The 11,417-nt window shown below is 40.2% G+C and overlaps 1 protein-coding gene across 1 annotated transcript; it reads right to left on the bottom strand.

The window, feature by feature from the left end:
* Positions 1-2,491: 2,491 nt before the first annotated feature.
* MMP1 (matrix metallopeptidase 1) lies at positions 2,492-10,478 on the bottom strand. Its single transcript, XM_057750907.1, has 10 exons — positions 10,044-10,478; positions 9,353-9,597; positions 9,111-9,259; positions 8,744-8,869; positions 7,867-8,022; positions 7,615-7,732; positions 5,474-5,607; positions 3,830-3,992; positions 3,220-3,323; positions 2,492-3,038 (listed from the first exon to the last, which is right to left on the bottom strand). Exons 1-10 carry the CDS (start codon positions 10,149-10,151, stop codon positions 2,929-2,931), a joined length of 1,413 nt encoding a protein of 470 aa, XP_057606890.1. The 5' UTR covers positions 10,152-10,478; the 3' UTR covers positions 2,492-2,928.
* Positions 10,479-11,417: the final 939 nt, after the last annotated feature.

Raw genomic sequence — 11,417 nt, 5'->3', positions numbered from 1 at the left:
TGGATGGAACATCAACAGAAAAGATGGAAAAATCCTAGAGAAAGAAGCAAGAAACACATTGCACAAGCCCAGCGAGAGCAGCTACTAGTTTAGAAGCTGGTTTAGAACCTGTCCAGAGCCAGTCACCACTGCTGTGGCTGCAATAAAGGAAAGATGAGGCCAAGGAAGAATCTGAAGAGTGTCCGTTAATCTCTATGACTCAGCAATTGCACTCTTAGGTATATAATCAATAGACATGCCTACATATGTGCAACATTATTTATAAAAGCCCCCAGGTGGTAACAACCCGAAGCCTATTACCAGCAGGACAACGTGCAGAGACATAATGTTCGACACAATAATGTTCGACACAATAATATACACTTGATCTAACTTAGTTACAAAATAGGAGAATTTAATCTAAGGTATTAGAGGTCAGCATAGTGGTCACTTTGGGAGATATAGAATGTGTAGAGAATGCTGTTGGTGCTGTCCCCAGCTTCTCTTCGGCACTCTCATGGATACTGCAAGTGTTGGCTGCTACAACTCCCAGTCATCCCCTGTTACTTTGCCAAATGAGAGCATCTTGCTTGGGAGCTATGCCCCTCTCCCCAGACCAGACATCAACTGATAACTGATTGACACAGGGGTGCAAAAGTCTAGTTCCTGTGCCTCAGGTGGGACTAACTGTAATTCAGTTTTTGGTCATCAGATCAAAGCAAGCTCTGTCTGAGACCACATTCTTTAGCTTTTTCCCGTTCTAAACTGTTTCCCGCACTCCTCTTCTCCAGAGAGCACTCCTGCCCCAGTGACAACACCAAAGCATTTCTGTTTCAGGCTCTTATTCTGGAGAACTAAGCTAAGAAAGAGTTAAGCAGTAATGGGATTGTGTGAAGGATACATACTCTCTTGTGAGATATCTCTTGAATCTTTGGTTAAGCCATTTAAAAAAAGCCTTATTGGTTTGACTCAGTATTTGAAATTAATATGAGATCCTACTTATCCATGGCCAGATGATGGATCCTTTAAATTGGCGATATTTGAAAGGAAGGTTTTTGGGGAGCCCTCATCATAAACAGCTGTCGTATCGGTACTTATGGGAGGGTCAAAATGAAAGCAGGTGGCATCCCTGCATCTGGAGGTAGTAGGACATCCTTATCACCAGAGATAGGAATGCAGGACTGAGAAGCCTGTACAAACAAACCTTGTTATTTTTTAGTTCACTACCCCAAGCCCAAACTCTCCTTAGATTCTTCACTGATTAAAATTCTTTGTCTTCTCAATTCCTCACAAATTTATTGTTTCTTTATCTAAAAAGTATAAAATCTGCCTGCTTTAGCCACTCAGGTCTCATATCTATGACACCTCCGCGTGCATGAATTAAATTAACTTTCTCTTTCTTCTGTTAAGCTGTCTTGCATCACCTTTATTGTTAGTTCAGCCACAAGAGCTCAGGATCAGTAAGGGAGACATTTCCCCCTCTCTGACACTGGTAATGTTTTGTTTCTTGAGCTGAGTGAGAGTTACACGGGATTGTTAATTTTGTGATAACTCATGGACATGAACATTTATGTGTATTTTCCTGCATTTATGTTATACGTTAATATAAAAATGTTTGTTGGAGAGAGAGAGAGACTTGGCCAAAGGGAACGTCACACTGCTGTTCAAATCCTTGAGTTGAGAACTGCCTGCCTCAGAATCACGAATACCTCGAAATATTCCCAAGACTCTCTGTGTATTTGGAAAGTCTGCAAACACTCTGAGCACCCTCTGAGCTACTCATAAAACTCAAAGGACTTGGAAGCTACCTACAGGGCATCTACCTCTGTTAATATCCTCCCAAATTAGGCCTCATAAACTAGATAATGTTTGTCTGGAAAAACGAGGTTATGCAGTGTTAACAAAATCTAAAATCTTAGTGGCTTAGTGCAATTGAAGTGTATTCCTTAAGCAAAGTCTACCGAAGTTTGGGGTAACTGTTCAGTGTGTTGTCCCAGGAATTCAGGCTTCTTCTACCTCGTGGAAATTGTCTCAAGACGTGCTTCCACAATCTAAGAGAGCTAGAGAAGTTTGCACAGAAATCCCATATGTCCATCTGGAAGCGATATTGGTCATTTCTGAACACAATCAACTGGCTAGGTGCCACTGCCCACCGCTCCCTTCCACATCTGCAGAAAATTGAACTGTGGGAAAACATAACCCTTCCATATACTCAGAACAAGAGAAAAGGATAGGCCCTTGGAAAGCTCTACCATTGCTGTCCCCGCTCTTACCTAAAACCAATTTTGGAATCCTTATATGGGACATGGGAAATAGATTTTTCCCTCTCTGTATGATGTAAATTCCATGAGAATGGAGGATATTTGAACTTTTCATATATTCTAATTTCACACTTGAATATATTGCATATTTGCTTAGTTCTCATTACGAATTTGAAACCATCTTTGTAAGGGAGACTTTATAATCAGAAATAATAATACAACAACTTTAGTATAATAAAATGCTTAAGAGACAGTAGAGGTAAGGATGGCTTTATTTCACACATAAAGCACTTTGTAACAACAGTTGCCCCGTGCATATCTGGATGGTAGTAGTGGCTGCTCATGTGTTCTTGAATTTGCTTTTCCTCTGGTGATGACTCATATCTCTTGAAAGAAGATGTTCTCTCTACTGTAATGTCAGGGTCTTATACTTAGGGAAAGAGCTTCTCTCATTGCAAAACTGGCCCATATGAATCCATAAAACATGAACTTGGCCTTACTTAGCCCTCATTTGTGGAACTAAATTATAGTAGTACATAAAACATTGCATTGCAAATCACAAAAAAACCCATACAGAGTGAGGTATAAATAAGATTATACTTAATAACTTTAAATATATGTCTCTTCAGGAAAACACCTTCCTTGAACTCATGAAATATATTTTTCTGTTTAACTTTGTAACACTTGGTCAATTTCTTCTGCAGTTGAACCAGCTATTAGCTTTTTGGAGAGTCAAAATTCTCTTAGTTTTGGGATCAAATTTGTATTGCCTTGTTCCATGGAAGAAATAGAAAAATCCTAGAAATAAAACAAAAAAGACTTATTACCTTAAACAGATGATTTCTAGGTTTGACTTTAATTCTTCAAAAATCCAAGTCATTTGTGAGAATATATATTTTTTGTATTTGCTGTTCCAAGCAACAATACTGATGCTATTCTGCAGCAACAAAATGGAGGAAATATGTATATACCCACTTACCATCTTTCTGGAAAACAGCATCAACTTTGCTGCCAATTCCAGGAAAGTCTTCTGCTATCATTTTGGGATAACCCGCATCCATGGATCGTTTATATTCATCATACCTGGTGAAAAAAATAATTAAAAGTGTCAGAACTATTTGTTAAAGGTGTGGCCTTCTCAAAACCATTACAGGGAATTCACCAGCAAGAATGTAATAAGAACTTTTAATTCCATAGATCATGTATAAATTAGGAGGTAGGATGAAGTGAGGTAGGATGTTGGGTGGACTGGAAGATTTATAAGGTCTCTCTTAACTCCAACATCTAATTCTAACTCTCCAGTAGGTGCTATTAATGTCAAATGCAGTGAAAGATAAGTTCCTGTTCGCTGCAGCAGCTCTGTGAAGATGAATACCCTGCTTTTCACATCCTCTTTTTCATATTTGGGTCCACATTCTCCCTGGATCTCTGGGACAGTAATTTCATGATGATTATTGGTCAGTAGACTTGGAAGCTGTACAGGCTACAGCCATTCACAGAAAAGGAACCTAGCCAAGGCACTATGAGACTCATTTTTAAATGATTCAGTTTAGTAACTTCTCTCTTTGTAGAAAGAACGGGTACCCTACCTCCAGCATTCGTTAGCAACAAAGAAGTATGTTTTCCCAGTATCTTCCTCAGAAACAGCAGCATCAATATTCTTCACAGTTCTCGGGAAGCCAAAGGATCTGTAGATGTCCTTGGGGTATCCGTATAACACATCTTGCCCCTTGACAACCCAGTACTTGTTACCTGCCAATCAAGAAACAGGGATGAAAACACTTGCCCAGGGCAGCAGTACATGGTAAGTGGATTTCCAGCTAAATGCTTAGTCTCACGTGCTAGAGCAGTGTCCTGGCTGAACATTAGAATCCTCTAGGGAGATTTATTATTTTTTTTTAATACTGATGCTGGTATCCTACCCCAGACCAATTAAATCAGTATATTTTAAAAAATGTCCTAGATTATTTTAATCTGTAGCAAGCTTTGAGAATGACTGGTTTGTGGAGTTGGGGGCTTCTTTCCAAAGGCAGATGTTCAAATGACTAAAGAGTTCATCGTGCTACCACACTGATAGAAACCTCGCTTCTTCAGGCTGTCCATGGGCTGTGGAAGCTCACACCAAGGGTATCCTAAAGGCCAGAGTGCTGTAATGACTCACAATCTGTAATGACTTGCAATCCTGGGTAGAAATCATTGCATCTGACTACAGTTCTAAACACTTAAATTTAGGCTGTTGTCCAGGTTCTGCATATTTATACTTAGTAAACTCCATGTCATATAAAACTGGTCCTACATCTTGTAGCCAGGCTTGCTTTTATTGCTCAAGTATCCTTGTTATCCTTTAGGAAAAATCAGTTTGAAACTTTGTGTATCTAAAATGCCATTTCATAAGGGCTAGAAAGCCCATTTCAAAGGTTTTGCCCATCTGAACTGTATTCAGTTATTTGCCTTGAGTATGTGACTGGGTCAGGTGTATTAATATTTGTCTGTGCTATGCCAGACATATATATGGAGAACTACTGGTGTTTGGCATAGTGTCTTCAAAGTCAGGAGCTGATCATTGGATTATGTTTCATTCTGATAGAATCAGAGAAGCTTACCCCATTCACTTCATGGTAGTTCAGGACTTCTCACAATTTTATGTACATACAAATTGCCTGGGAATCTTGCTAAAATTCAAGAAGGCATGGAATGGGATCTGACAATATGGATGAACTTTGTGGATATTATGGGAAGTGAGATTCTGAATTTGTAACAGACACTGGGACAATGGCAATGCTGCTGGTCTGAAGATCATACTCTGACAGCAAGGCTGCAGCGCCCCCATCTGGCTGCCCTGTAGGGGCCTCCTCTCTCAGGACAGTTATTTGTCTAAAATAGGCTCTAGGAAACCACCCAACTCAAATGTTTCTGTTCCATCTTCTCAGTTTTACTCCTGAGCACCCCAAGAATGTGGAGAGGTTTTAAAATACATAAATAGTTTGCATAGAAAACACTTTCATAAGTCCAGATTCACCAACAGGCCATAAAATATATATCTCCAGTCATAAGCTTTTCACTTAAATTTATGCAGAAATGCATTATGCAATTCTTACTAAAGTGATGGACTCCCATTGATTTGCTAGATTTTCCAAAGTCCATGGAAATAAAGCAGTAGTTGTCTCATATATCAGTCCAAAAGCAGAAGAAAGTTTAATTCATAAAAAATGAAAGGTAATTGGAAACATTACCTTTGAAAAACCGGACTTCATCTCTATCGGCAACCTCATAAGCAGCTTGAAGTCCATTTGGCAGTTGTGGCCAGAAAACAGAAATGAAATTGAGCTCAACCTCTGGGTAGAAGGAATTTGTGCGCATGTAGAACCTGATTTGAAAAGAAGGAGAAAGGTTTTGATCTAATCCACAGCAAGCTCTGGCTGTCATTCAGGTCCTTCTATTGCTGGCACTAGTGGTGTGCTGGTAAATGTTTAACATCGGAATCCCCGAGATGGGACTGGGGAGGACTCCAGGTTTGTAGCATTTGCTTATTTTCATGGTGGAAATAGTACAGCCACTGCAGACTTCAAGAGATTTATTTCCATCATATGGATACATTAGGCACAAACCACCTCAGGAACATAAATAAACAGTAAAATGTAGCAAAATAATTACAAAGGGATGAATTTTGATTACTCTTATTACCTTTGGTTTAAATATAATTGTAAGTTTATATAATTTAACTTTTAATACCTGCTGTTTAACAACCATTGCAAAATTCTCAAAATGTAACAAAATGTAACAATCAGCTTTGACAAGCACACCACTGGCTAGAACACAGCACTAATATCCTACATTTAGTGCACATTTTACCTACGCCCAGCTCACAAAAACCCTACAAGAGAACATTACTTTCATCTCACAGATTAGAAATTGATGTCAGGAAGGTGAAGGGAGGTATTCAAGGCCATGTAACTGATAAGAGGCAAAGGTTAATCTTAAACTCAGATGTAGCAGCCACTTCCTTTGTCCTCCTTTGTTGGTGGTTCAGAAAGTTCATTCTACAGTCCATAGGGACTGGGGTAACTACAAAGCATAGACTGTCATGTGAGCCAACAGAAGAGTTTTCCCAATTCCAGTCTACAGGGAAGACTCTGGCCTTGAGACCTTGGGCAAGTCAGCTACTGTTAATGTTTATAGACTTGGCCTTATGTGTCTCCATGACTTGGTGACATTTAAATGATCTCAGCGTCCCTTTAGTTCTTGCAAATCCTAGACTTGGTCTTGTTCTTTGGAGTCATACCTCAAATACTTACTTTGATAAGCATGTCCTGCCATATTGAGAGCTTTCCTTTAAAACCAAGTCTGTCTTAGCACTCCCAGCATTAAGCCACACCCTGCATGCTTTATATCCATCCTTCTCTTTTACACTCAGAAATAGTAAAGCATAGGATGGGAAGCATTCGGAGCTGATACCCTGCCTTCTAGGGTAGATATGACCACAAAGTGGTTAAACAGCTCCAGCAACACTCCAAGAAGAGAGGTGAGTAGAAGCAAGCTTTTTAGAGCAACCCTATTTTCTATGTGTGGTGGACTGTATCATTCAGAAAAAGACTATATTATTATTTTTGCCTGGTCCTTTAGGAATCACAACTGTTTGCAGAGCAGACCTGTTCCTTGCATGTGAGTGGATCCTATCCTTCTGGAGGCCACACACTGCTGAGATAGTTCTAAGACCCTCCTTTGAGGAGGGAAACATTGTGCCTTCCCATATCCACCGCCCTTCCCCGGTCAGGGTCCTCATGAACTCTTGGGGATTCTTCCTATAAAGGCTTCTACCCTTCTTTGTCCCCTCGCAGGGTGGGGGCGGGGTACAGACACCTGTCATGAGCACAGGCTTTGGAAGGGCTGTCTTTTCCAGGATGGTACTTAAAAGGGGTCTACACAACCTTCATCAGCATGATGATGTTATGAAAAGTATTGATTTCTCCTAATAAAATGCTGACCTAGTTACCATCCTAAAGAGTAACGAAAATGAAAAGAGGCCTGGAGTAGGGGTCAGAAGACCAATTACTGCTCTGTCACCAATGAACTCTGTGCCCTGAAGGATCTCTTTCCTTCTCTCTGCCTTACTTTATTGATCTGTAAATTGGAATTAGATTTACTGATTTCCTACTTCAATGGTAATTTTTCTGAGAATGTGCTGGGGAAAAAGTTGTTATAAGTTCATTATGTTGTGCAAGGGCAGCAATTGTTTACACGGATCTATAATTATAATTATGTATGTAAACAAATGTAAGATAAATAATGTGTGAAGCATAGTAGTGGCCCATATGTACCTGTGAGTTCTGTTATTATTACAAACACAAAACACAACAAAGAACTGATGTCTTACCTGTCTTTAAAGAACATCATTTCTCCCCGAATTGTAGTTATAGCATCAAAAGTTAGCTTACTATCACACACTTGTGGGGTTTGTGGGCCAATCGGCTGAGTGGGATTTTGGGAAGGTCCTAAAGGAACAAGAGATCTGGAGTTAGTTCCACCTGCCTTTGGAAAACTACATAACCAATGAAAACTTCTTAAAGGATATAGCCAATAGCTGTTCTAGTGACCCCTTGTCTATCATGTTTTTCTTTGTACTTACCATAGATGGCCTGGATCCCATCGATGTCATCCTGAGAGAGCTGAACATCACCACTGAAGATGTAGTTGGGGTACATCAAAGCCCCAATGTCCATAGAATGAGAGAGTCCAAGGGAATGGCCCAGTTCATGAGCTGCCACGCGATACAAGTTATAATCTAAAACGGACAATAAACCCATTTGCAATTATTTGAAATGTTTTCAGTTTTGAGACAGTTAATTAAGAAGTAATCTACAACTCTACAAGGATTCATGTTCGTATTTTCTTGATAGCTTTTTGAAATATATAAAATTTTTTTCTGAAGGTGAGAAGAATGTACTTATGAATAACGAATAGATAAGGCCTAACTTATACGATTTCAATTAAAAAGCAAATTCAGCCAACCAAGAGCCTGGCCCAGCTTAGTCAATCTTATCAGTGGTTAGAAGGCATGTATTATTTCACAGAGAAGCAATAGTCTTCTATTAATTACATTTTTGTTCCCATTTACAGATTGATACATGCCTAGGGCTGGAAATTTTGGAAAATACATACAGCCTCTCCTTCCGTAATTTCCAGATATATTACTAACATAGTTATACTTTAGTGAGTTCTTCCAGTAAAAAAGATTCTACACAGATGCCACAAGGAAAACATTAAAATTTTCAACATTTTCTTAATAGAAATTTCAGAGTAGCCTACTTGTAGCCAATAAGATGTTCTTACTAACAGAAATAATTCTTCTTACATTTTCTAAATGTATCATAATTTTCTAAGTGGTAGCAGAAAAATACACCCTTCTATTAAAGCATTGTTTCAGTTAAATCAACCACTATTACAATGAACCAAGAACATGGGGTGGGGGAAAGGGTTGAGAGAGGCAAGATGAGCTGACTTACTTCTGAAATTGCTGGTCCACCTTTCATCTTCATCAAAATGAGCGTCCCCTCCGATGCCTGGGCCTGGTTGAAAAGCATGAGCGAGGTTTCCACCAGGTCCATCAAAGGGAGAATTGTCACGATGATCTGCAAGAAATAGAATTCAAGAAATGTTCCTCTTGGTTCTTCTTAAGGTTAACTCAGGAGAGCAAGCATTAACTTTGCTAAGAGGTCAACAGATGTGCAGCAAATGCGATATAGTGTTCCTTCTTAAGTCCACAAAATCAACAGTTTTCTTAAACAAGGAAATCTAGCTCCAGAGCTGAAGAGATTCAGGGGCAAGAAGATGTTAAGGTGAGAATACTTTCATGCTACAGGAAGAGCTCACCTCCCCTGACGAAGGAGATCATTATGTCAGCTTGACCCTCAGAGACCTTTGTGAAGGTCAAGGGTGAGACATTGCTCCAGAGTTGAAAGGCTTTCTCAATGGCATGCTCCACATCTGCTCTTGACAGATCTGGTGTGTAATTTTCAATCCTTCAAATGAAATTTAAAAAAGGCACATCAATTTCATTTCTTATGGCTCTGATGGGAAAGTAGCATTCCCACTCTGGTGCTCAGTCTAATTACCTGTAAGTCAGGTTTGTGTCCTCCCACCGAGGGTTCCCCTGAGTGAGAACAAACTGAGCCACATCGGGCACTCCACACCTGGGCTGCTTCATCACATTGAGGGTTTCAACATCTGGTTTCCCAGTCACTTTCAGCCCAAAGAATTTTTGCATTTGCTTTAGTTTTTCAACTGCTGAGCCACTGCTTCTCTTCCTTTCAACTTGCTCCCCGTCACTCTTCAGGTCGTAGTAGTTTTCCAGGTATTTCTGATGAAAGATAAAATTATTGAAACATTGGATGGGAAATCTTTCTAATTTTTCTAAATACTGACAGTATAAAGTTACAGTTGAAACAGAAAACTACTTTTAAAGATCTTGTTTAGATTGCGTGGTCCTGATTATCCTTATTATTTTTGGAAACTGTAATTTTGGAGTAGAACTCTCCCTGCCATTAGTTACTGTGAAGGCAGAATTACAATTTGTAGAGACAAATGTGCCTATCATCCCTTTAGTTCCCTATCACTTCTAACTGGAAAGAAGAGTCTATGCATGGCTAGATGCACTTTTGGGGAGCGTGCCCTTTCTGACAAACATTTCTCTTTGAAGGAAATCCATCCTTAAATAAACTCTATTATACTCATGCTACACTGTTATACTATGGAAAATGCAAATAAAGGCTTTTGCATTTTGCGCCTGTGAAATTCAGCGTTTACCTGCACTGTCTCCACATCTTGCTCGTGTGTTTCTGAAGTCGCTGCTGGGAAGCCGTGAGACCCCGCGCCCCAGAGCAGCAGCAGCAGCAGCAGAGGCAGGCTGGGCATGCTGGCCTCTGTCTTCCTTCTCAGCTTAAGGAATCTGATGCCTCTCACCTCTCTGCGGCTCCAACGTCTCAGCTAGGAAGCTCCTTCTTTATATATAGTGTGCTGGCACTTCCAGAAAGCCAGAGGCTGGCTGACTCACATTTCATAACATCCTCTTGATTAGCAATGAATAGCCTGAGCAATCATCACAAATGGTGACTTCAAGCAGATTCTTTGGGGTCGTTGGTGTTGCAATCTTATGATTAATATCAAACAGGACATGCGCAAGGGAGACGCATCCAACATGTAAACAGTTGTTTTCTCCAATTTCTATCCTGTTTGAGAAAGACTTTATTACACACGCAGATCACGGAGTACACCACGGACTTTTTAAAAAAATAGGCTTTGCTACTTGATCCTGCTGGTGATAAAGTGCTCCCGGTTATAGACACACCTTGTTCCCCGAGCAGAGGGCAGAATTGCTGAGCTGGATGCCCTATGGCTGTTCAGCACCTATTGGCAGGCATTCATTTGGAGGTGGCTCTCCCAGGTTCAGTGGAACTCCCTTCTACCTTTGCTAAGCTGCCTTGTACGCTATTTTCATAGCACCATAGTTTCCCTTGATCTTCATTCAGACCCAAGATTTGAGAACCTTGGCTGAGAAGATCCCTGTCTACAAGTGGGGTATGAGGCAACTCCCCAACCTGTGTAGACGCTGCCCAGCGGCGTCACGGGACAAGTAGGGTCTTTCTCTGAAACGTGTCAGAATGTACCCGGTGAGCCAGGGGCTAGCAAAAGACCAAGTGTGAGCCTGAGGTCTTATTTTTAGTCATCCTCATTCCCCTCAATGGGAGCACATTTCTGCTCCCTGGGACTAGACAGCAATTATTTATTCTTTCATGTGTGCATTCATTCATGTATTTATGCATTCATCCATTCCAAAGATCTCATTTAGCATCTTCTGTGCACCAATTACAATGGGATGTGGTAAATTAATAAAGAAACATCTTATGGGACACCTTAAGATGGCTTTAACAGAATTCTGTATAAAGTTGCGCAGATTAGTTTTACTGGAAAGCACTGGGATAGGAATGACTCTGGACCTGGTCTTGCCCCGAGTTTCCTGACCTTCATTAATCCTTCTACCTCCATCATGATTTTTTGCCAAATCTTAGTGCCACCTCTCATATTATTTTTGTATTTTTCCTTAAATTTACTCTAAAAGTTTTGCCTCATTATAGGTTAGTAGATCTGTAAAATCATAGCTCTATGGGTTATTATTTTTGT

This window comes from Hippopotamus amphibius, chromosome 9 (genome assembly GCF_030028045.1).
Source record: "Hippopotamus amphibius kiboko isolate mHipAmp2 chromosome 9, mHipAmp2.hap2, whole genome shotgun sequence".
NCBI lineage: Eukaryota > Metazoa > Chordata > Mammalia > Artiodactyla > Hippopotamidae > Hippopotamus > Hippopotamus amphibius.
Note: the sequence above shows the minus strand (reverse complement) of the source record. Positions and strands in the feature narration are given on the sequence as shown.

What these genes read in the sequence shown, in the direction of transcription:
- MMP1 (XM_057750907.1), bottom strand. Translation starts at nt 10,151, where the DNA reads ATGCCCAGCCTGCCTCTGCTGCTGCTGCTGCTGCTCTGGGGCGCGGGG. An exon ending in GTGGACCAGCAATTTCAGAA is followed by an intron (nt 8,023 to 8,743) that starts GTAAGTCAGCTC and finishes TGTCCGTTTTAG; the next exon opens with ATTATAACTTGTATCGCGTG. An exon ending in ATGATGTTCTTTAAAGACAG is followed by an intron (nt 5,608 to 7,614) that starts GTAAGACATCAG and finishes TTTTCAAATCAG; the next exon opens with GTTCTACATGCGCACAAATT.